Genomic DNA, 24,514 nt, shown 5'->3' on the forward strand with positions numbered 1-24,514 from the left:
CTCAAGAGAGCATCCTTTCCCTCCCACACTCTCCCATCCTTCAGTCAACTGACACATTCCACTCAGGGACTTCTCGCTTATTACTTACCTCCTTCTCCTTCTCCTTCAGCTCCAGCTCTGTCTCCTTCACCTTATTCACAAACATCTGTCTCATCTCCTCTTCTTTTTTCTGCAGCTCACATAGGAACTCCTTTCTCCTAGTTTCATAGGTCTCCTGGAGGCTAAATAGGCCCAGGAAGTGCCCAGGGAAAGGGGCCAAAGGGAAAGGGTTACAGAATGATGGTAGATGAATGAAAGGGAAAGTTCTAACAGTGAAGAGAAGGGTGGGCAGGGTATGATGATTACCAGTGATTTGGAGCATTAGGCAGCTAGTAAAGAAGTAGGTATAGTGTGATTGGGGTTGGGGAGAGGGAAGGGATTGCAGAAACTCTTTTCTAAGGGTCCCACAACCTGAGACAAATTAGGAAGTCAGCCAAATTTGATAAAACCTACTCTTCTACTGAATAAAGATGACCAAATCTTCCCCCCGTTAACTGAGATAATCTAGGTTCATGGTCCCTGAAAAACAGGGGCCCAATAGGGTTTTGGACTCCCATGGGAAAAGGGTCCTACATGGACAATCTAGGTGTCACCTAATAGGCTTGCTCTCTGCAGCTGTGTCCTGGAAGCCCATTTCTTCAAGCTTATGGCGCCGGTAAAGTTCATAGTGCCTGTTGTGTGTCTGTTCTCGGAGATCCTCCATGTTCACACGGATCAGCATCTCTCGAAGTTTCACAAAGTCACAGTGACTCTCATTCTCCACTGAGGGCATGGGACAGACACAGGCACTCAAAGGGGACAAATGGACAGACACTCAGGGATTACAGAGCAGACAGATGGGGTACCTGCTGGGTGATCATAGGGCAAACAAATGGGGCATGGATGGGGTTAGAGCTCTGTGATGGTACATCCAATGAGGGAGAACCTAAGTTCACAGACTCACAGAAACCTCAGGACTGAAGAGCTCCTTAAAATGGATATTAGATGCATAGTCTATATCCTTCTATTTTAGAGGTGAGGAATCTGAGTCCAAGAGTGACAAAAGTCACCCCAAATCATGCTAAGTTCATTGTCTTTATTTTCAACACCACACTGTTGTTTTAGTTCTAAGCAGACACAAATTAAATTTGCTCACTACAATTGAGACCCTTTCATTTGAGTCCTAACTCTATGAACCCCTGAATACCTAGTTTAAGAGCATCCAACCAAGATCTGAAGAATAGTACAGTTTGGGGTTGAACAAAGAATTCATTCTGCAATATAATCTGATAAGTTCTGTAGTTTTTTTCTCAAATAATTTCTTCTCCCCTTTCTCTTTCCTAGTGCAAAGTGTCTAATCCTAGTCTAAATTGGACACACACTCACACACATACACACACACAAACACACATACAATGTGTTCAAATATTCAAGGAATAAAGAGACTCTGGGAATGCTACTTTTCCAGCCACCAAAATAAAGAAGGTCTTTCAAGTATATATAATTAGTCTATTTACACATCATTAAAACAGATGATAGAGAGAAACTTTAAAAATACCACATGAATATACATATACCTCCCGTTGCAAAACAAATATGCTCCTGAAAAGATGTGAATAAATTAATTTCTTTTAAACTGAACAGTCCTCCCCAAACCCAAATACCTGGAAGAAAGAGGGAGAAGGGGTCTAGAGGTTCGCTGCCCTCACTCACCTTGCACGATACCCCAGGGATACTGCCGAGCTCGAACCAATTTGTTCCCAACTTTAATCTCATCAGTGCTGCCAACTACAGCAAATGGTAGATGGGCCTGAAATAGAAATCAGGATTAAGTAAAAATTCAAAGCAAATAGATTCTCTGCCTCCCTCAAAAATCCAGCTTCCAGAGTTACAAGGAAGAGTATCAATGACATGAGATCTAAGCTTCTCAGCTTGGTGTCCTCCAGCTAAGCAACAACAGGGAAAACTCCTAGAGTCAATTGTGAGTATCTATCAGGATTGCTTAAACCCAAACTCTAATCTGCACTGTAGGCCTCAGTCTCTCTTCTTGAAGTTGGAAACAATAAAAATCCCATCCTTGGAATACTCAGACCCACCTCCACCCCCTAGGTCACTACCAATTATCTTATGAAGCCTATGTGTCCTGTCATGGCTTTGGCCTGGCTCAAAGGACTAAAAGTTTAGCAGTTAAAGTCTACTGTGTGTCCCACCCTTATCCCTGCAGCAGTCCTCAAATCTAGGAAGCATAGGATCCCACTCACATTCATGACAGCATTGATCTCTGCCACTGCTTCATCATCTGTAGGAAACTGGTAGATCTGGACCCCATTTTTGTCCAGCTCATTCATGATCTTGTTCTTGAACTTGTGTAGTTCACTCTTTGAAATGGTATCCGCTTTAGCAATAATAGGAATAATGTTCACCTGACAGGAAGAGAGGCAAGGAATTTAGGGGTTTGGAAGGAAGCTCTGAGAGGAGCAGCAAGAAGGGCCACTGAACATTCTGGGATCATCAGTAACACCATAATTCGGCAGGACACAGTTGCTGAATAGCTTGGCACCAGAAACAGATCCCCCCAGCTGCAAAAGAAGTAACTGTCATGACTGAAAGAAATCATTCTTCTGAGAAATTATCTACCTGCAAACTAAGTAAGGTCCAAAGGTAGGAACAATTAAGGTCCATGCAGGATTTCTCTAGCTAAGAAAGATAACCCTGCAGAACTCCCATGTTCTAAATGGAATCCCTCCCTAGTTGCCCAAATAACATTAGATTCATAAATACCCAATATCTCACAGAACAAGCAGCATGGCAGTAGATCTGGGACCAGAAACCTCAAGTTTGGATCTTTGTTCTACAAGTAGCAACTTGTAATCTTTGTGACCTTGAAGTCATTTAACTGTCTTAGAACTCAGATTTCTCATGCTTAGGATGAGGAGACTGGTCTAGATCACTCCTGAGGGCGATTCTAGCTGAGTTCTAACTTGGTGATCCTGCAACCTATTTCTCACACAGGTAAACGGTGATACAAGAACCTTCCTCCACCCAGGGCAAAGGAAAATGAAGGGGTTCTACTTCTGGTCTTTCATATTGAAGATCAGCAAGCACCATTGGGAGCAACCTTTCCCAGATATTTTGTGTATGTGTGTGTGTATACAGATATATGCATATGTGTACATGGTATATATGTACACATGAATATATTTATGTATGTTCTTATTATGATCAAGGACTCTCATAGTCCTAGTCTTTATGCATATGTGCACACACACACACAAACACACATCAGGATCCTTTATTTATGTTCTCTACCTACTAAAATATCTTTTTTTCAATGGTGTTGGAGACAAACAATGAGGGATATTTATGGACAGATAAAAGAAGGAGCAAAAAAGAAAAAAGTTTGAGAAGAAGGCAATAAACAAAAGATATACTGTGATGGATTTGGGTAGGTGAGAGGAATGGGGAGATTTCTAAAGAGGATGTTTCAGACACACAGAGAATAAAAGAATAGAGCCAAGGAAGAAAAGAGGAAAGCCAGAAAAAGGCAGAAGGTGGTGATAGATTAACCAAATATGGAGTACAGAAGCAGAGAATGGATGAATTGAGAAATGGCATCAGCTGAGAACACTTATTAGAAATGGAACTGACTTGGGGAAGGGTCAGTGGAGAAAGAGACAAAAGGGTCATTCAGTAGCAGAAACTGGAAATAGGGAAGATGAACAGTGGAGAGCACTGTGTGAGCAACTGTGTGAGGAACTCAAAAACAGGACTGAGGAAGATGTCGAGAAGGTTCCCTCCCTAAGCTATGCTCAGAGAAAATTCACCCAGTGACAATGGAGGGTCCTTCAACTCTGGGACAAAATGTCTATAATCAGACGCCTGGAGGCAAGAGCCACTGGGCAGAAGCAGCTGGATCCTCAGCCAACTTGAGCTCAGATTCCCTGCCTGGAGTAGGAACATTGCAGAGCAGGAGGGGAGAGGGATGCTTCTCACCTTGCTGTCCAGCTTCTTCATGGTCACCAGGTCCAGGGACTTGAGAGAATGTCCAGTAGGAGTTATGAAATAGAGACAGACATGGATCCTTGTATCATGATAGTCAAACAGAGAACGCTGAATCTTCAGCTCCTCCTGCAAGTAGTTTTCAAACTGCGTATCGATGTAGTCAACTATAGGCCTGTAACTACAGACAGATTCAGTCAGGCCTAGGGATGGACAAACAAATAGGCCAGGCCAAAAAGGCCTAAGAAACCATAGCTGTTTATTACTCTCTTAGTAGAACTAGGACTTTGCTTTAAAACCCTTGGGGTACATTCCTCCAGCAGCAATTAGAAAGATGGTTTTCCTAGCTCTAAGATGGAAGCCAAATTATTTGGCTTCTTTGGGGTCCTTATTTCCTCTGCCATGTCAAAAAATAGTCCTGTTAAGCCTGTGAACAAAAGGCTTAGCTTGATTTACAGAGAAAGGAAGTGAACAACCAGATTTTGTCATCAGACTGGCCCAGAATCGAGTTGTGTCATAGGGACTGGAGAAGCCTGGTCTAGGGATGCTCTCTGCAGGCTAGGTCCAATGCCAGTCTGTGACCAATAAGAAAAAAAGTTCCTCCCAAGTAGAAGAGATCGGTCACTTAGATATTCACATATAGAGTCTCTTTAGGAAATGCTAAGGCTAATTTAGATCAGACATTACCTCCTTGGATTACAGGATTTTAGGATTATAGATTGGAGCTGAAAGGACTTCAGAGGTTAGCTAGACTTCCACATGGGGGAATACTGAGGTCAGAAAAGTTAATTATATGCCAGTGTCACATAGGTAGAAAGGGGCACAGCTTATATTTTAGTCCTGTGCATCTAAGTCCAGGACTTTTTGTATCTCACCAGGATGTTGCCTCTCAGGCTCAGTTTTTTCATATGCAAAATGAAGAATTTGGATTCTATGAGCCTGAAGATCTGTTTGTAACTCTAAAATTCTATGAATCTCTAAATCTAAGCTCCCCTCAGCCCCTCATGTGAAGCAAATTTCTGTTGTTCCACTAAGTTCAGGAAAAACATCATGGAACTGGACACAGAAATGTGCCACATGAAACAGGTGATTTTCACAAGATGGATTTCACAGGTGAAACCCCAATAAAGAATTTACATGGGATGGACTACAAAGGATAAATTTCTATGAAAAATCCTCTAGGATATTAAGATAAGCCATTATTGAACTAGCCCTAGTCAGGTGAAAATTTGGTTCTTTGGTGTCCAACAAAAAGGACAGAAATGGTTTAATTCATTGTGAGTAGAATATGGACAAAGAAGCTTTCCCAAATTGTCATCATTCTACTTTAAATGGAAAAAAAAATTACACTGTCTGTGAACTGGTGAATTTCATAAACACTCCTAGAAAGGCAGAATCACATAGAAACTATTCCCATCAACAATATATTTATAAGGAGGAGACAAAAAATAAATTTTTATGGTTCCATAATATACAATTCTTGTCATATTGAATTTTCCCAAAACTTTGTATCCATCTAGGGATGACTGTCCTAGACACAAATCCATAACACAGAATGCTGTCAGGGACCCTGTGTGCAGCTATAATAATAAAGAACTCTTATAACTTATCTAACTAATCAGAAGAATGACAGTAAAGGAGGGGACTTGACACCTGGGTGGCCAACGTTTGATCATGGTAGCCACTGTTTATTAAAATATGGTGAAAAGAGGATGAAACAGAATCAAACATCACACCACTTGCCTCTCATCCTTATTGATCTGGTCTCCAAAACCAACTGCATCCACAATGGTTAACTTGAGGTGCACATTGCTCTCTTGGAGGTCATAAGTACGTGGCCGGAGGCGTACACAGGCCTCATAGTGTCCAGACTCTTCTGTCTCAAAGATTGTGTTGAAGAGTGTATTCATTAGTGTAGATTTTCCAATGCCTGTCTCCCCTGTGGAAGTACAGAATGCTGTCAGTGGGAAAAAGGAATTTTTGCTCTCTTCTTAACTTAAAAACCATATTTTGAAGGTATCACCTAGTCTGTTGTAGTCTGATAATGTTTTTTCCTAGGGATTCAGGAAGCTCTGATTAAAGCTAAAACATGAGAGGTGAGGGGAGTAGGATGGTCAGGTCATATCAGGGCAAAAGCTAATTTGTGGCAGAAGTTCTTCCGTATGTTGAATCTAAACATCTCTCCCTGATACTTAAGTCCATCTATTCTTGATCTGTCTTCCACAGTCACCTGTACAATAACTTTCAAATACTAAAAATTTCCAAACAATTTCTCCTAACCTATTCTAGACTGCTCCTCTTTAGACCAAGACTCATAACTCTCCTCCAGACTCCCTCTACTCCCTGATATCCAGATGTGATTATGATGGTCTTTTTTATGGTATCCTAACTCTTCATGTCATCCTGAATTCTGAACCCAGCACTACCCTCTAAATTCTTTTTCTTTTGTTATAGTCATACTAGAAAGTCCCAAAAATGACCAGACCTTGCATCTTCAGGATCCCTAGAGTCAAGTCCTCTAATTACAGCGCAGAGACTATTTCCTTGCCAGGTTTCCTCAGAGACTTACCCACACAGAGTATATTGAAGCTGAAGCCCTGAGACACGGACTTACTGACCAGCTGGTCTGGGAGACTGTCAAAACCCACATGGCCCCCCAGATCGAGGAGGCGCATTTCTTCTTTCTGCCAAAAGAAAAAGACATTAAAGCTACACACCACTGGACAGGAAAACAGGGAAGGAAAGAGTAACAAGTGAACAGTAAAATCTGCCTTACAAAGGACTAAAATCCTGTCCTTGCCTGCCATTTGAGGTTCATGTCATAAAATTCCCTTATAGATCCAGAATCCTGGAAGTCACTGTTTTGGACAGAACAAGAACTAGAAGCTGTATTTTATCCCATGGGGAGAAAAAACAAAGCACTGTAAAAATACCATACGGTACACAAGAAAAAGAAGAAAGGGATTGGGGCCAGGGAAGATTCCTTTATTTATATCAGGAAAGATTCCTTTATTTATAGAAGTTTGTTTAAGATTCCTTAACTTAGATGAGCTGACCTCCAATTTAGATGGAAGTTTTCTCCCAGGAATGGAAATATATATATATAACCCTCTAAGAGATTATTCCCAGGCTCAGAAGACCATGTTTTTAGTGACTCGGTTGATGAAACAAACTACTGTTCTGCCCAACAGAATCTTGCTTTCCTGGGAATCTGTATCCAAAACTACCATTTCTCCTGGTCCCAATACTCTTCTAGTTCTCCTATTATTTTCCTCATCCTCAGAGATTAATTTATTGGGAATTGTATTAACAAGAGAAAAGAGATCATCAGTAAAAATAAGACTACCCACAGTTCTTCCATCTCTAGGGAGGAAGCAAACAGTGTAACTATTGCTGGTTGTTAACTAGAATAAAAATGTCCCCAGGAACTGGGGTTTCTAGGCAACAGCATCAACTTTAAGATTTCAGAACAGGTTTTCTAGAGAGAAAAGAAACAGGAGTATGCTCAGCTGAGGAAAGGAGCAACTCTACAACAGTGGTAGGAGTACAGTTGGGGGGGGGGGGAAGCTGTATGGCATCTGGCACAAAATCATTAGGGGCTTTCATCAGATGTCTTGGTTTTGTTGTTGTTTGGTTATTTTGATTGTTCCTGACATTTCATGACCCCATTTAGGGTTTTCCTGGCAAAGATATTGGAGTGGTTTGCCATTTCCTTGTCCAAGTCTAATCTTATACAGTTCTTTAAAAAAAAAAAAAAAAAAAAAAAAAAAAGGCCCTCATCCTCCTAGCTCTATTAGTTACAATTCTATTTCTCTTCTATCTCTCATGCCCAAAGTCTCTTGGGCTCCACTTCAGCCTTCACTTTTAAATTTCCTATTCTCTCTTCAAAACTGGCTTCTGCCTTCCTTCATCTTCCTGAGTGTACTTGCTCAAAGGTTAGCAATGGCTTATAAATGGTTAATTTCTTAATCCTCCTTGGTCTTTCTGCATTTTATGGCACTGAACCTTCACTACCTCCTGTTTTCTCTTCTGTCCCCTTCAAATCCAAAAATGATTCCCCAACTCACCTAAACTTTTTTCTCTACTACTCTCTTTCTCACATAGCTCAACCACCCACATGGCTGAACTTCCATATCTCATGATTCATGTAGGCATAATGTAGCCTATATGTAGCACCATCAGTTCAAATTCAGTATGTCAAGGACAAAATCCAATAATCTCCAGCAAAAAATTATCCTCTTGTCAATATGTTTGTGAATGGTATTGGCATTTTCACATGTATATTTTCCTTTCCATCTCCAACGCCACCATGTAATTCAGGTACTCACAACTCACGCCTAGATTACTACAATGGACTTCTACCTATTCTCTCTACCTTATACCTCTGCACTCCCAGTTCCACTTGTAATAAAATCAATTCTCAAATCACAAAATTTCCTCCTTAAAAAATCTTCAGTGGCTTACAATGACTGAATCTGTAGCTTTTCTTTTCTTTTTTTTTTTTTAAAAGGAGGAGCTAAAAATGCCCAGAATTAAAGATGTGTTATATTTGCACAGATGGCTGCTGTGTTTGTTCATCCTCCTTCTTCCAAGGGTGACACAATCGGGACATGATCTAACGTCCTGTAGCTCAGCCAAAACCCAAGAAGCCAGCTGTACTGAGAATCCTCCCCTCTCAGCATCCCTCACTAATCCTCCCTTCCTCCAGCTCCTTTCAGTACTCCTTACTTTCCAATCATTGAGCATGAATGAAAGAAAAGATAGATTTTCCCCCCTATAAGCCTTAATCAAAGATTCTGGGTCCACTTACAATCACAAAAAGTACTCTCAGAGCCCCTTTGACACAGTACCCCATTTCTATAAAAGGCTTAGTTAATAGTAGACTTTATAGACTACACAGTAGAAACATAATGGCAAGGGATTGCTCTTTGCAGATGTACATGGCAAGGTGGATACGAATGGCCTTGAAACTGAAAATTTAACATTTTCATGTCTTCAAATTCCACTTCAGACCTTTACTAACCATGTGATTCTGGGCAAGTCATTTAACCCATGAATAGGAAATGACAAATCACTCCAGTATCCTTGCCAAGAAAACACCAAATGGGGTCATGGAGAGTAAAACATAATTGAAACAATTCAACAACAACATAACCAAATGGCAACATTTATTTATACATACCTCAAAGCAGGGATGAAGACACAGGAAATATTTAGTTCAGGCTTAGGGTCAGAGTATAGTTATAGTTAAGACCATTCTATATCTTTAGCATTATTCTCTAATGTTTGAGTCAATCAGCCTTCATATAAGAAATAAAATATCAATAGTCCTTGTGATGTAATTCCTGACTGCTTTATATACACCAAAAGCTTTGCCAATAACAAGTTGACTTCCCAGGGATTTTAGATATTTTTTGGAGCTATTGCTGTGGACAGAATCAAAGGTTGCCCCTTTTCCAGTCCCTAAAACTACATGAATAGTAAAACTATAGTAGCAGAAGAGAGAAAAAATAATTATAATTCAAGTGATGTAGCTTCTTTGACCCCCAGCTCAAACCATTCTGCCTCCTGGCATTCCTTGATTCCTAATGGTACTTGGCTTCTTGAGTTCATCTAAATCCTAATTGCTGGTTCTCTTTTTTGTTGCCTCAGTTACACTTGCATGTCCTAATCTGATATCTGTTTTTTCCTTCATAATTCTGACTGCTATCCACAAAGACAGACTACAAGAATGGGATTTTCCAGAATTTATTTATAAGAGCAAAATCTCTACTATTAACTACCTTTTTGGTAAAACAAAGAGATCGGACCAGTCTCCAAAGTTCTTTCCCAGCTCTCTAAATCTATAATCCCATTATGAGCTATAACATATAAACTTAGAATAATACCCACAGGATAGTTAACTACATATTGCCAGTGTTGAAGCTTTCTAACAATCTTGAACTAAGGCCCTACACTTAGTTTTGGCCATTCCCTTCTCCTAACCTGCTGATCCATAACCTCATGATCCCAAAGCAAATTTGGTATTGCCCATCTGGGTGATTTTGATCAAGATCTCTACTTCATTTTATAATACTTAATTCAATAAACTGCATATTTGTTTTTCTTCCCAGGTTATTTATACCTTCTGAATCCAATTCTCCCTGTGCAACAAGAGAACTGTTTGGTTCTGCACACATATATTGTATCTAGGATATACTGTACCAAATTAACATGTAAAGGACTGCTTGCCATCTGGGGGAAGGGAGGGGAAAAATCAGAACAGAAGTGAGTGCAAGGGATAATGCTGTAAAAAATTACCCTGGCATGGGTTCTGTCAATAAAAAGTTATTATGACAATAAAGGATAAATAAATAATAATTCATTCTCAGGCAGTAAGGAAGTATTCTGATTGCATGATAGGTTTTTGGTGTCTCAGCTTTTTCCCTAAAGAATCATTAGATTGTTAAATTCTTTGAAAGAGAAACTGTCTCTTACCTCTTTTTTTATCCACAGCCCTGAGCATGGTGCTTAGCACCTAGTAAGTGCTGAATAAATGGTAACTGACCAATTGATTGCCTGACCTTCCTCTGCTTAAAGTGGGGAAGTGGGTGAAAAGACTCACTGAATATTATTAAAATTCATACCTCAAATTAAACCATACAAAATATACAGAAACCAGACTTTCCAAAAGAGTTTTCTTTTGTATTCAAGAGACCATGTAATTAGAGATGCACCAGGTATATAGATGTGTACTTAACCTCTTAGCCAGAGTTCATAACTCTCTGACTGCCCTAAAGGCTAGCCAGACTAAATGAAATGGCCTGGTTACCCAGTAGATCTCTCCTCCAATGATAAGTATATTGTCCCATCATCTGAGTAGCATCTCCAATTCATTCTTGAAATTACTTTGAATATTCTTTTTATTTACTTAATTGTGGTCATATTATATTTGAACCCACTTATCTTCCAAAGTCAATTGTAAGTGCTTTGAGGACAAGATCTATTTTATTATATGCCTTTGTGTCACAAATCCTTAGCACTGAGTAGATACTGAATAAATGCTTGAGTCAGCTGAAGAGCAAAAAAAGTAGCAGTCACAGTCAGGATCTGTCATACATTTTTGCCCTAAAAGATGAGTTTCACTAGCCTGACAGAAATTAAGAAGAAAATGAGGGCTAGAGATTCAATTACTAACATAACAACTCAACAGCAAATTCAAAAATAAGTCCCAGGTTGTCAATTATTTCTCTTAGCCCTTTTGCTCTCAGAGCCTGGAGGTTCTCTCAGTCCCAAGATAACCTTAGTCACTTTCCAAACACTTATTTCCTAGCAGTGCCCCTACTAGTCATTTCACCCGGCCCTGATCTCAATAGGAAAGTCTCTAGCCAGCAAACTTCTAGACTGAAATGGTACTCTCAGACTGAGGGGTCTGGGAAGAACTCCAAGTATTTTCCCACACTGCCTGGAATCTAATCCAAAATTTCCCAAGCTAAGCTAGGTCATTAGATTTATTAATTCTGGAGTTATCCAACTCATGTTGGAGCCACCATGAGAGTTTCTGGGCCACTGAAGCAAGTTTAGCATGCTCCTTTATCTTCCTTATCTTCATTTGGGGACAAACAAATTATCTTACTGCATGCTATATCCTTTTCCTCTAAGTATTCAAACACATTTTGCATTTTATTAATTTGTCGTTAAAAAAATAACCAAAATTTATATCAGGCAGAAAGTTTGCAAAGGGGTTTCTGTGCATGTGTGTTGTATATAAAATTTGACTGAAGCTTTACAACCCTGCATAAAGAATGTATGATAGAGGAATGCATGATAGGTACTGCTATCCCCTTTCTACAGATGAGGATACTGAGGGCTAACTGACATGTCCATCATCACTAGTTCGTGACAATAGTGGGAGTTCATCCCGATTCTTCCTACCTTCAAGTCTAGTATTTTACCTACTATTTCACACTGTCTCCTTTTTGAGAAAGTTGTTTTAAGTTGATTCCATATACAACGTTCTGTTTCCCTAGTTTGAGGATGACTCTGTTAGGAATATCATGAAGGGTATTCTTTCCAGGTATGGAGATAGCCTCCAAGATATCTTCCTACTGAGATTCTCTAAATTCTGCTAAATGAACTCTAAATAGGGAAGTGCTTTACCTCCTTCAAGACAATCCCTTCTATTTCAATATCACTCTGTTTGGAAGTTTTACATTATACTAAGTAGTTACACTAAGACCCTAGCAAGAAGTCCAATTCTTCTTCCATAAGACAACCCTTCAAATCCTTGAATCAGCTCCCTACCTAAAACTTCTCATATTCAGGCTAAATATGTTCATAGTTCCCTCAACAAATCATCAAGTGATGAGGTCTTCAGAGCCCTCATCAATCACTGCAGCCCTCTTATGGATGGCTTCCAGTTTATTAATATCCTTCCTAAAGGGCAGCATTCAGAACTGAGCACAATCCTCCAAATATAATCTGAGTAAAGCAAGGGCCAGCATGACAGTCATTTCCCTTGTTCTGGCCTCCTTACCTGTTCTTATTGAAACCTTAGCTTTTCTAGCAGCCATATACCACCACTGACCCAAACTTGCAGTCCACTAAAAGCTCCAGTCTTTTTCATGTGAACTGCTGCCAAGCCTTCAGTTCCTTCATTAGACAATAAGGGATCTTGTCATGCTCTTGCTCCCCATATAAAGTTTACCAGAGTGACAAATAGGTCTTCTAGGGAAGTGAGTTGTTCAACAAATTTAGCCACCAATGATAAAGCACCTCCTACGTAGAACGCTCTGCTAGGTGCTATTGACAACAATTATGCTGTCTGCTACACTTAAGATTAGAAAATGAAGTGCCTGTGATCCATGCTTCCACTTCCCTGGTTAGGATTTCTTTTTTGGATTTCTCATTGTCCTTGTCTAGCCAAGGTATCTGTTATAAATGGAATCATGCAAGAGCTGCCATAATATTGAAGCCTGTAAGTAAGTGGCCTAGCCTGGAGCTGGGAAGACAAGGAGGAAGCTCTTAGTCCTTTGGGATCAGGAAAGCAATACAGAAATCTCACATCTCAACAGAAAGGTAAACTGCCACACTCAATTCAGATGTCATCACAAGAAAGAAACCTGTGTCTAGTTTTCCTTTACTCATGTTCAATTTACCAATCATTCTAACAGACAAAAGTCCACCATGAAGGATTTCAGTACTGAATTAATATGGAATGTATAAAAGACAATGTGGGTATATCAAGCTCAAAGTACCTCTACCCTGCATGAAGCAAGCTTTCTCTAATAGCAGGACAAAAGGTAAAACTTTTCCTTCAATCCTAGGAAATAACCAAAAGGGCAGAGCCCTCCCTCCAGGTTCTTTCCCATCTTATGCCTCCTCTAAGGTCCAGGAACACACATGACACAAATAGACCTACTGCATGCTCTGAAGTTTTCTGATTTCCTCCAGGTTTCTGATCAGCTGATTCTCTGCAGCAGTTATGCTCCCTGCTAGGGGTGCAGTAAGGAGCTAAACTCATAAAGTGATAGGGGAGAGAGATGATGTTCTTTTTTTAATGTGTCCTACTAACTAGCAGATTAGGTTTTTAATTTTTTTTTGGGGGGGGGGAGGCAAGACAATTGGGGTTAAGTGCCTTGTTCAGAGCCACACAACTAGTTAAGTGTTAAGTGTCTGAGGTCCGATTTGAACTCAAGTCCTCCTGACTCTAGAGCCAGCTCTATCTACAGCACCATCTAGCTGCCTGTAAGTAGGATTAGGATGAGAGGGCAGCAATCTCTCTGTCTCTCCCCTCCTCTCTGTCTCTTTCTTTTTGCTTTGATCCATATTTATTCTCATAGTTCTCTCTTTGGATGTGGATGGCATTTTCCATCACAAGGCTAATAGAATTGGAGGGTAGCAATCTCAAAGTGAGGTGAGTCCACTCCACTTGACTATCCATTACCCTCAGGCTCACAGCTTCTCAGCTGAACCACAACAGCAGCAGCCAGGAAGTGTATGTAGGGCTTAAACATGCTCTAACATGAGACTTTACCTATTCTGACATTCCCAAATGTCTCCTCTCCCAGACATCGAATGTGAAATGTGAAACATTTAATCAAGTGAGTACTACTACAAAGAACAACAGGAGAATTGTAGCTAGTCATATATAGTATATATATGCTTGTACTATAAGGGAATCTTCTACTCAGGTTTTCAACCTTTATTATCAGGGATAGGAATCTGTAGAGTTCAAAATGGCAGAACTAAAGCCTCTACCATCTCTGGTTTCTGTCACATCACCCTAAAAAGCATGAATCAGTAAGCTGTCCACAGAGTGTCTCTACAGCTCATGGCCTTTGAACTTCTTGCTTGGCAGTGGTACCTAGGTACATCAAATGTCCTTCTCCTCAACCCCTGAGAACTCAGATATTCTAGAGAATAGGAGGAGCTGAGGGCTCAAAAATGAAAGAGATCTCTTCCAGAGGGACCTTGAGGAATGAAATATGCAGTCATTTGAGTCGTGGGAGTAGTTCTAGAACAGGGCACTTTATTTGCCTTGATTACCATTAATAACTCCAACTATTTGTTTATATTCCTCTGGTTGGTCTAATCTTTTGCTCTAGGAAAAGGCCCCAAGGGGCCCCATGGGGCAACAAAGAAGCAGAAAGTCTGGGAATGCTCAAGGCATTTTTTAAATAGGGCAACCCTTAGACCCTTTCCTCTGTGATTCTGCAGCTGCTCCTTATTCTAATGGACTGGACATGGGCCATGGAGGAGCTTGTTTTAGTTACTACTCAAAACATGTACTTATCCCCTGGTTCAGAGATCTCAGGCTCAGATTCTCAACCCTGACTCCTCCCTATCATCATTCCTACATCCAGTTTGACTAGGACTTATTGATTTCTTCTTTGAAATATCTTCCCATCTTCTCCTTACTTTCCATTCTCCCTTTAACCCCTTTATGGTAAGCAGGTAGGCCCTTACCATTTTATATGTGATTACTCCAAAGCCTAATAGTCCCTTTGTTTCCAGCCTCCCCCAGTCCATCCTACATTTGCTGCAGCAAGAATAGTTAACAACCATTTCATTTTTTCTCAATGAAAAACTTTTTTTATTTATATTTTTTTACAACATGGCCTTTCTACATTTATTTGAATATTTCACATGGCTCACCATGTCATTTGTTTGATAACTATTATATATTACTTTGAAAGCTGTTAAAAAGATTTTTATTGCTACAATAAAGTAATATTCTACATAAAATAACTTACTGATCAGTTTTTTCCTCATTCTTTCTAATAGTTGGAGAAATACAAAGGTCATTGAATCAAATTGGAACATCTGAATTGAGGAAACAATTTTTTTCTGTCTCAACAACCAAAGAAATACATGTTTGCATTATTTGCAACATATGTTTTTTCCCTTTGTTTCAACAATCAAAAAATACATTTTTGTGGTATTTGTAACACATTATGTTTTTGTAGTATATACTATTTAGAGATTAGTTTAAGGAGAAGCATATTTGAAATTAAATTTAAGCTTTTCCATTAAAATTTATTATTGTACTTTTTAAATTACATGAGTCCAAAACTGGTTACAAAGTTTATATTTGGGAAATGTTTTGGGTTAAGCTCTTTAAACAAATCAAAAAATTTTAATGACTCCCCACATTGGCTATCCCATCTGATACAAAAAGATCTACTTTGTTTTCTAGGTTGTAATTTATTAAGCCAGGGATCCTCAGAGTCACATTCACTCACAGTAAGTGTTGGTACTAGACCATGTCATGCTCATTCCTGTCTTTCTACTGATCACTTTGCTTTCCTTGATCAATATGCCTTCTTTGTTTCTCTCCAATTATTCATCCTTCAAGATCTAATTCGGGGGCAATGTGGAAAGACTTCATCTCTCTGATCATTGGATTAGATCTTCTCCAAGAATCCCTCCAGTTCCAATGACTTGATTCTAAATCTGGCCTCCTTCATGACTTTGCCTCCCAACCCCCTCTATCGATCTTTCTCTCCTCTAAAAGTCTACTTCATGACTTGTCTCGCCCAATAAGAGTTTAAACTCTTTAAGGTCTAGGATCTTCTATTTTATATTCCCACCTCAATTGGACTGCTGGTTGACTGATAATAACAATAGCTAGCATTATATAAGTCTTAAGGTTTTCAAATTGCCTTATCTATGTTAATTCATTTAATCCTCATAACAATCCTAAGTGATAAATTCTATTATTCCCATTTTACAGATGAGGAAACTGAGGCATATAATGTTTAACTGACTTGCCCAAAGACAAAGTCAGGATTTGAACTCAAATCTTCCCACACTTTAGTACACCACTCAGCTGCTCTGATTAGTCCTATGCTCATTTATAACCAATTCCATCTATTAATGCTTTCTGGGGGGCCAGCATGGGGAACATACTCCAGATGGGATAGGGCAGAATAGAACAGTCTTTACTTTTCCTGGAGCTCATCCCCTGAAGCACTAGGTCCTCCCTTAGTAATAATGATTCCTCACATCTGAATGGCACTTCTGATCGTCATTCGAGTCCTGTGAGATAGGAAGAGCAGGTGTTATTATCCCCTATTTGATAGAGAAACTAAAATATAGTAACTACACCTCAGGTTATAGTGAGTTGATAGAACTGAAAGTCAACCCCCAAATTTATCAGTTTTTGGTTTTGGTGGGGTTTTTTTTGTTTTGTTTTATTTTGTTTTTTAACAGTGATTAATGACGTTGTCTTCATTTTTTAGTAGGAACAGTGGGGAAAACTGATCTGTGTTTTGCCCCAGATACCAAAAGACAATTTATCAAGATGGCTGGGGAGAGTTTGTACAACCAAAGGAAAAACATCAGAGAGGAAGACAGTGGGCCACATTGGCAGAGAAAATGGGGAAATAGGGATGGAATTGTGGGTCCTCTTTGTTAATGGTAGAGAGCAGTCCCCACCTCTCCCCATCCTTTCTCCTTTTCTTCTCCCACGCACAGGCTTCAGAGTGGGAACAGGAACTCCAAGAAAACACTGGTGCTTTAGGAAGTGTTAAGATTACCAGGGCGACTACGGAAGTGGCAGATGGTACTAGGGATAAAGCAAAGATGATGGGGGGGAGGCTGGCTAGGAGAGATGCCAGACAAGAGACAGTCATGACAAAAAGCAGAATTGTCCCCAATCTCTGAGCTTTCCCACTTGCCCAACTCAATTTTCTCTCTTGTCCAAATCATAATCGTGAATAGATTCTGCGATAGGTAAAAACCTGATAAGTTCTGATAGACCTATATTATCATGTAAACCTATGGGACATGTCACAAAAAGTCACACTGTGTCAATAGCATAGTACTAGGTACCAAGGAGCCAAAGAAACTTCATTTTTTACCTCTGAGAACCAGAAGAGATAAGCCTGGCCTGAGGGACCTGGCCAACCAGAAACAACTCTACCTCTTCCGGTTCTCAGAACAAGAAACACCAGATTCTGATGTTCTAAAGAAGTCATCAACCCAAATCCATTACTGCATTAAAGCAAAGAACTGTCCAACATGGCCCTAAATTGCTACATCTTCTATAACAAATACCTCCCAGCCCCAAGGGTATCATCTAGTTTAGCCTGCCAAGCAGGGTTTTCTGACTGGAGTGTTAATCTCAAAGTTGATCTACAAGGCAGCTCCTAAGGCCATCAGGCTGCCATTTAAAAGAAATGGCCATAAATACAATAATATTTTCTGGGAGTGAGGATGTTCATAAATGCAGCTCAAAGCATTTAAAAACAGTAATTTAACTTTCATCAAAGTCCTATTCAAATGCCTCATTATGGTATGGACAGAACCCTGGATTTTTCTATAAGGTCACTCAGTCTTTAAAAGGTCCTATAAAGCTGCAAAAGCTTTGAATACTGGTCCAGCAATGACCTACCACAGAGAGACAAGTGTAGCTAAGTTCAGAGAGGCTCACCATCAGATCAGCTGCAAAGTGATGTACTTGGGTTCACAGCAACCCTCTAAGTCACAGAGGGGCTATCATTTACACTCACAAAATTACACAACCTTGAAGCACTGAAGTAATTAACCTTTAAGTGGCTCAGAGAAGATAAGGAGCAATCTGAGGAGGGTGAAGTGCCTTCAAGATAGGTCGGATGAGACTAGAGTAAGATGCCCATTGCTCAGGCCTAGTCCACCATCACTTTCAGAAGGCTCAAAGTAGGCATGTATCTATTTCCCACAATGCTCATTTTAAAAAGAAACCCATTTTGTAAATTCATAATAGAACACAAGCAACTCAAATTTAGGTCATAGCTTTTTGTTATATGACCTCAGATAGGCCACTCCCCTTCTCTAGGCCTCAATCTTCCCCAGTAATTATCTGAGTACAAATGGCACCATCATGGTATAAATTGGGCAAAGAGCCCTATATCCTGGTCTGGGGTCCTTCACTTACTAGATGTGTAATATTGGCCAAGTCACATCACTCATCCAAGTCCCAGTTTCTTCCACTTGTAAAATGGGAGGAAAGAAGCTAAACTAGACTGCATCAAAAGTACTATCCAGCTCTAAAATTCAATGATTCTAAATCCTAGAAAAATACTTTGAGATCACTTTGCCAAGTCACAACCTAGTGATACCTCATTAGTTTTCATTGTGAGGATGCTAATGACATCACTTACTAGGATGGGAGGTGTCTCTGAACAGGACATAAGAGCCTGGAGAACTGGATAGAGATAAGCACAATTTAATAGAAAAAAAAGTGGGGGTTTTTTTTGTTTTTGTTTTTTGGTTTGGTTTGGTTTTGTGGCCTTTCACATGCAAAGGGACAATCCTCATAATCATCATTAATCACATTTATAAATGTTCTTACAAACACAACCTAGTAACCATTGGATTTATTTGCAGAGATGAGACAAGTGGGAACTCTGGTCACAGAACAACTTAAGTTATTTTTTAGGCAGACTAATCACATACAAAAACACATTAGCTTTCACACTACCAAAAAAAGCAGTAAATCTACCATCCACCCGCTTGGGGTTACCACTTAAGTCTTGTGGTTTACTTTGCCGATCAAATTTAAACCAGTGTTGGCTCATTAAGACCTGGGGTCAACATTCTACACGATGATACAAAGTCTCCAGTGAATTCTGGAATCTTCTGAGTCAGCCTCTGGGTTTTCACTGTAACAGACATATATGCAGTATCATACCTAGACACACTTCATAGACAACAAGGGAAAATTCCTAAGGAGGCGCTGGCATAAATCCAAGTCTGGGTGAATTATAAAAAACCTTTTACAGGGTTACCTGCTGAGACAGACCAAAAGCCAAACTCCATCTATTCAAAACTGGGAGGCGCTTTGCAGCCTTCATTCATTCTAAAGTTGGAATTCACCTGACTAAGAAGAAATTGACACGGACCTAAAAACCTGAGGCCTCACCAGTCATTCAGCCATTTCTATTTATCCACATCCATCTGTGGATCCCACCAAGTCCATCCTCATCCCTTCCCAGGAGAAAGGCAGATTCACGGGAGCTCTCATTACCTGGGTAACTGCTGCTGTTCTGAGTTAATCTGTTTTTTGGAGTTTTTTTGGGGGGAGGGGTCAATTCAAACCACAGAGGCCTTGATCATATGGTTTTTCCTTCCCACACACAGTGACACAAACATGGGGAGCTTCATCACATGGACCGAGAAAAATGTCCCAATAGAAAAAGGTGCAGCTAAGGGAATCTGGGGGTCCCTGGAGCTTGTCGGGATGCCAGAAGTCTTTGCCAGTCGCTGACTACAAGGGGCAAGGTGGTCAATCCACCCATGGTAGCCTTCTCTCTCGGAGCCCCCTCCCGCGGAGTCTGCCGTTCCGAGTCTCTGGGTGTGCCGGCCAGCGGCATCCTGGGGGCTCGCCCCACCCAGAGGGTCAGACTCGCGTGCCCGGGACGTGGGCTCCGCAGCTGCCCCGCAGCTAGGAACCAGCACCCAGAGGAGGTTCGAGAGCTAGGCTGGGTGCCGCCCGCGCAGAGCCCCGCACCCCGGCATGGACAGCGGGCGGCAGTACCGGGGTCCCGCAACGCTCCTTTCCTTCCTCCCTCCCTTCCTGCCTCCCCCCCTCCCCTCAAACTTTGCCGCCCCCCTGACCGGGGAACCGCGCACACATCCCGCCAGTCCCTCACCGAGCGGCGGTCCAGGTCGGGAGCCGCCATGGACTGACTCAAGGGAGGCCAGACGGGAACCGTGGAATTGGAGCCGGCTCCAAGGCTCGCTCTCCACTCGGGTCGCTGCGGCTGAATGGATCCAATATGGCCACTTCCTGGAAACTCCCCTTGGAGAGGAGAAGAGGCTACCGAGCCGCGGTCCGCCACCGCTACCCACCCTAGCCCCGGGGAAACCGGTCTCCGCTGCGGCTCCGGCCTCCGCCTTCTTACCCTGTCGGAGCCCGGGCTCTGCCTAGCCTCGGAGCCCACCCTGTATCCAGCAATTAGGCTGCAGCACGGAATGTCGGGACTTGTAGTTCCCGAAATTTGGGGAGGAAAGGAGAGGGGCAGGGCTAGGGAAGAGGAGGGCGGGAAAACCTGTCATCTCCCTTCAGGAACTGGGCTTTCTGGAGCAAAAAACCAGAAGGCGGCTGCGGGTTTGATATATGTCTTAGGATCGAGAGCTAGCGAAGAGGTTTTAGATAATCTAGTGGAAGTCCCTTATTTTTATTGATAAAGAAACTGAGGCTCAGGGAGAGTGACTTGCCCAAGACCACACAAAATAATAGTAGAGCCAAGATCCAGACTGGTGTACATGCCAAACTTGTCCACCATAACTCTCTCTCTCTTCACTTGGAACCAAAGAGCCAATTTTAGTTCATACATTACCTTTCCTTCTGCCTAGTCACAAAAATTAGACTTTCAGAACTGGAAGATATCAAAGAGATGATCATCTAGTCCAACTTGTACCTAAAGAGGAATTTCCAACATGCCATTCCTACCAAGTAGGGATGAAGACCTTGGGAGGAGATGTCTCATCTCTCTTGCTCTTCCCATGGCTTTATCCAAAGGGCAGACAACTCCATGTTTCTTCAGAGGATTTCTGAACTTTCCAGTGCAGCTGAAGAATTTCAAATAACAATGGCCCACATACACTGATCAAATTTAGATATGGCCTATACAGAGTACCTAAAAGCCACTGGCAGACAAACCATTGCAGAACTGCAGCCTAAATTTCCATTTGAGGTCCATGGATTCAATTCATTCCTGCTTGCTACCTACCTGTGACCCCATACCTGAACTGCCACACTCACGCAACCATAAGAAAGGTAACTCTGATGGTGAAGAGATTAGAAACCAAGGGATCTTTAGCTTTGATAAGAAAGTCAGTCAATAAGCTTTTTATTAAGCATCTACTATGTGCTAGGGACTGTGCTAAGCAGGGAGAATGCAAAGAAAAAAAAAAGAATAGTGCTGTTCTCAAGGTCTAATGGCAGAGACAACACAAGATATATGCAGATAAACTGGAAAGTCAATCAATTAATAGAAGGAAAGTACTAGAATTAAGGCAATCAGGAAAAACTTCTTGTAGAAGGTACCACTTTATCTGTATCTTGAAGGAAGCCAAGGAAACCAGAAGGCAGACATGGGAAGACATGGCGGACAACCAGAGAAAATGCCCAGAATCAGGAGATTGAGGAGCTTATTCAAGGAATATTAAGGAGGCCAGTGTCACTAAATCTCATAGCAAATGGTAGAGAAGGGTTGTAAGCTATAATGATAGGGAAGATAATGAAGGATATTAATCACCAGACAATTTCAGATTTTAATTTTTATTCTGGAGGTGAGTGCCAAAGGAGACAATTCTTAATCTTTAATTAGCTGAAGAGCTGTCATGTGCTACTTTGAAGAATGAAGTTAAAGGAGTAGAAGATACATGTAGCCAAATTTTGACATCTTTAAAGGAAAAAACTAATAAGTGAAGCTATCCAAAAGTAAAATAGGCTTCCTTTAAAGACTGAGTTACTTATCAATGAGGGTCTTTCTAGGAGAGGTTAGACTAGCTTTCTGAGATCTTTTTCACCTTAAAGATATTATAATTCTATGATGTTTGTTGTTTGTCCTTTGTTTTTGAAGAGTACCAATGACATCACTAGTGACATCACACTCCCAAGATATGTTGACTTGTTAGTGAGTTGGATTCAAATGAGGTAGAGTTGCTCAAAGTCATCAGTCTTACTGTCTACCAGTCATCAAAGTCCAATATCAGGACAAAAGTAAAGACAATTGACAATGATCCAGGATGCAGTGGATGCCTCTTGGTGTCTTTGATGCCTGACCAAGCTTTAAGTGCTCCATAGTGCCTGTTTCAGCTGCCTTCTTGGCCATTGGAACAAAGTGTCCTCATCTATCCATCCCATCAGGGGAAAGGAAAGCCTTTAAATGCTTGGGGCAAACATCCCCCTGACACACTGACAGATTTGAGGCCTGTCACTTTCCCTTACTCTGGATTAGTCTGTCTGCTGAGACAGTTTTACTGGGGTGTGGCTGCTGTGCATGTAATGTAGTTTCTTGGAGCCAAAGGTGAAAACTGGATGAATCGGATGGACATCAAAGGTGGATAAGCAGCCCTGAAAAAGGGTTCAGCAAACGCTTACACCAGGAATTCTAGTATTCCTGAACACCTCATACATACCTCTGTTAAATTTAGTTGAATTTTAAATCATTAATTATTCAAATACATTTAAAAGATTCTAAGAAGCATGCAAAATGAAGTGGTTTATAAATAATTGTCTTGTTTTTTGTGTAATTACTATTGTTTACCACATCCCAAAAGATATATATATTGATTCTCCTCCTTTCCCCCTCCCCGCAAAGACAATCGGGGTTAAGTAACTTGTCCAGGGTCACACAGATAGGAAGTGTTAAGTGTCTGAGGTCAAATTTGAACTCAGGTCCTCCTGATTTCAGGGCTGTTGCTTGATCCATTGCGCCACCTAGCTGCCCCTGTGTGTGTTGATTTTTAACAAAGTAGTCTATAACATACTGTTTTTCTTATTCTCCTTTGATCTTTAGTATATATAGATATATATACTTTAGTATATATATAAAACATAGGTTTACTGACATTATTATTGTTGTCCTTAGTTGTTGGTCAATGTGTGTGTGTATGTATGTATACATATATATATGTGTATATATATACATATATATATATATATCTGTGTACATACACACACATATACACAGTTGTAGTTTCTTCACTCTTAATGACCTTCACCCCATCTTAATCACACAAAAAGATGGTCATAAATTTCATCTTAGCATCATTCATAAACCTTTATCTGATCACCTGCTGACAAGTGTTATTCCACCTATCCTTCTGGCTTGCACCCCCAATCCCTGGTTTTTGCCACACTATGATTTCTAATCCCAATCTTTTAATCTTTTCCAAGGTCCAGCCCTATACTACTTAAATTCTCCTCCTTTCCCACTATTCATTGGTAAACCAATTTAATCTCCACTGCCTTCTCCACAAGTAAATTGCGTCCTTGTTCTATAATCCATCTTGAGCCTCAGCCTTGGGTCACTCCTACCATCTACTACTTTTGCTCCTACAAATCTGCTCATGAATGAAGCTGGAGAAATCACAAAATCATGCTCAAGGGGTCCAATACAAATTTATTTTATAATTTAACTCTGCATTCACTACTTCGAAGCAACACTTTAATACCTATCTAATTAAATCATTATCCCATTAACTCCAATGATTCTTTCCAACCTTTTCATCCTTTTCAACCTACCATGGATTTTTCTCTACTTGCCCTCTTAGTTGAAATTGAGGCCATCTGCTGAGATCTCCCTCTTTTCATCTCACATTATCCAGATACCTTCTGTTACTATTTTTTCCTTCATCCATGTCTTGAGTAATGAGATAGCCCTTTTCCTTTTGAGGTAAACAAATGCCAATGTATGCACAAGTGATATTATTCTATCCTGTCTTCTTTAGTAGATTGTCTCCTCCATCATCTCCACTCTCTTACTCCCAAGACACTTGGAATTTACTGGCTAAATTGCTTTCTTAACGACCAATCCTTAAACCAAAACTACGTGGATTCTTATTAATTAGCCAACAAATAGGCCCCATGTGGTCATTGGGTCCTGATTGGCTCAGTCCTCCCTCACTCAAATGCAATCACCTCCCTGACGTCATGATCTTCTTCAAGAACGAAGAACAAACAACAATATGAGTAAAGCTGGCCCATAAATTGGAATTGGCGATTTGGAAGACATCCTTTTTTCCTTCCTTCTTTCCCTCACTTTTTTCTTCCTTCTGTCCACATAGAATATCGTATCCTTAGTTACAGATGCTCTTAAAAGTATTTTCTTTCTCTTTTGCACTTTTGACCCTCCCAAGATATCTTAGGGTTTACGGGCTAATTTCTTTCTTAAAGACCATGCCTTAAGCCAAAACCAATCTGATTCTCATTGGCCATCAATGGGTCTTAGGCTAAGTGTCATTTGGTTTTTCTTTGGGCCTTGATTGACTCAGATTGAATGTAAGTAGCAATCATTTCTTC

General features: G+C 40.6%; 1 protein-coding gene across 10 annotated transcripts in view; it reads right to left on the minus strand.

Annotated features, from left to right (window-relative positions):
* Nucleotides 1–20,473, minus strand: part of SEPTIN8 (septin 8) — a 34,496-nt gene extending 14,023 nt beyond the window's left edge. For 4 of the 10 annotated variants that reach the window (XM_051978240.1, XM_051978245.1, XM_051978247.1 and 1 more), the window contains exons 1-8: nucleotides 20,133–20,376; nucleotides 6,587–6,701; nucleotides 5,761–5,956; nucleotides 4,012–4,198; nucleotides 2,280–2,441; nucleotides 1,732–1,828; nucleotides 633–801; nucleotides 89–221 (exon numbers count right to left, since the gene is read on the minus strand). In XM_051978240.1, the coding sequence (XP_051834200.1) occupies nucleotides 89–221; nucleotides 633–801; nucleotides 1,732–1,828; nucleotides 2,280–2,441; nucleotides 4,012–4,198; nucleotides 5,761–5,956; nucleotides 6,587–6,701; nucleotides 20,133–20,162 (1,089 nt within the window). In that variant the 5' untranslated portion in view covers nucleotides 20,163–20,376. The other 6 variants (XM_051978241.1, XM_051978246.1, XM_051978243.1 and 3 more) reach the window with 5 other exon arrangements.
* Between the last annotated feature and the right edge of the window lie 4,041 nt (nucleotides 20,474–24,514).

Source organism: Antechinus flavipes, chromosome 2 (assembly GCF_016432865.1).
Source record: "Antechinus flavipes isolate AdamAnt ecotype Samford, QLD, Australia chromosome 2, AdamAnt_v2, whole genome shotgun sequence".
NCBI lineage: Eukaryota > Metazoa > Chordata > Mammalia > Dasyuromorphia > Dasyuridae > Antechinus > Antechinus flavipes.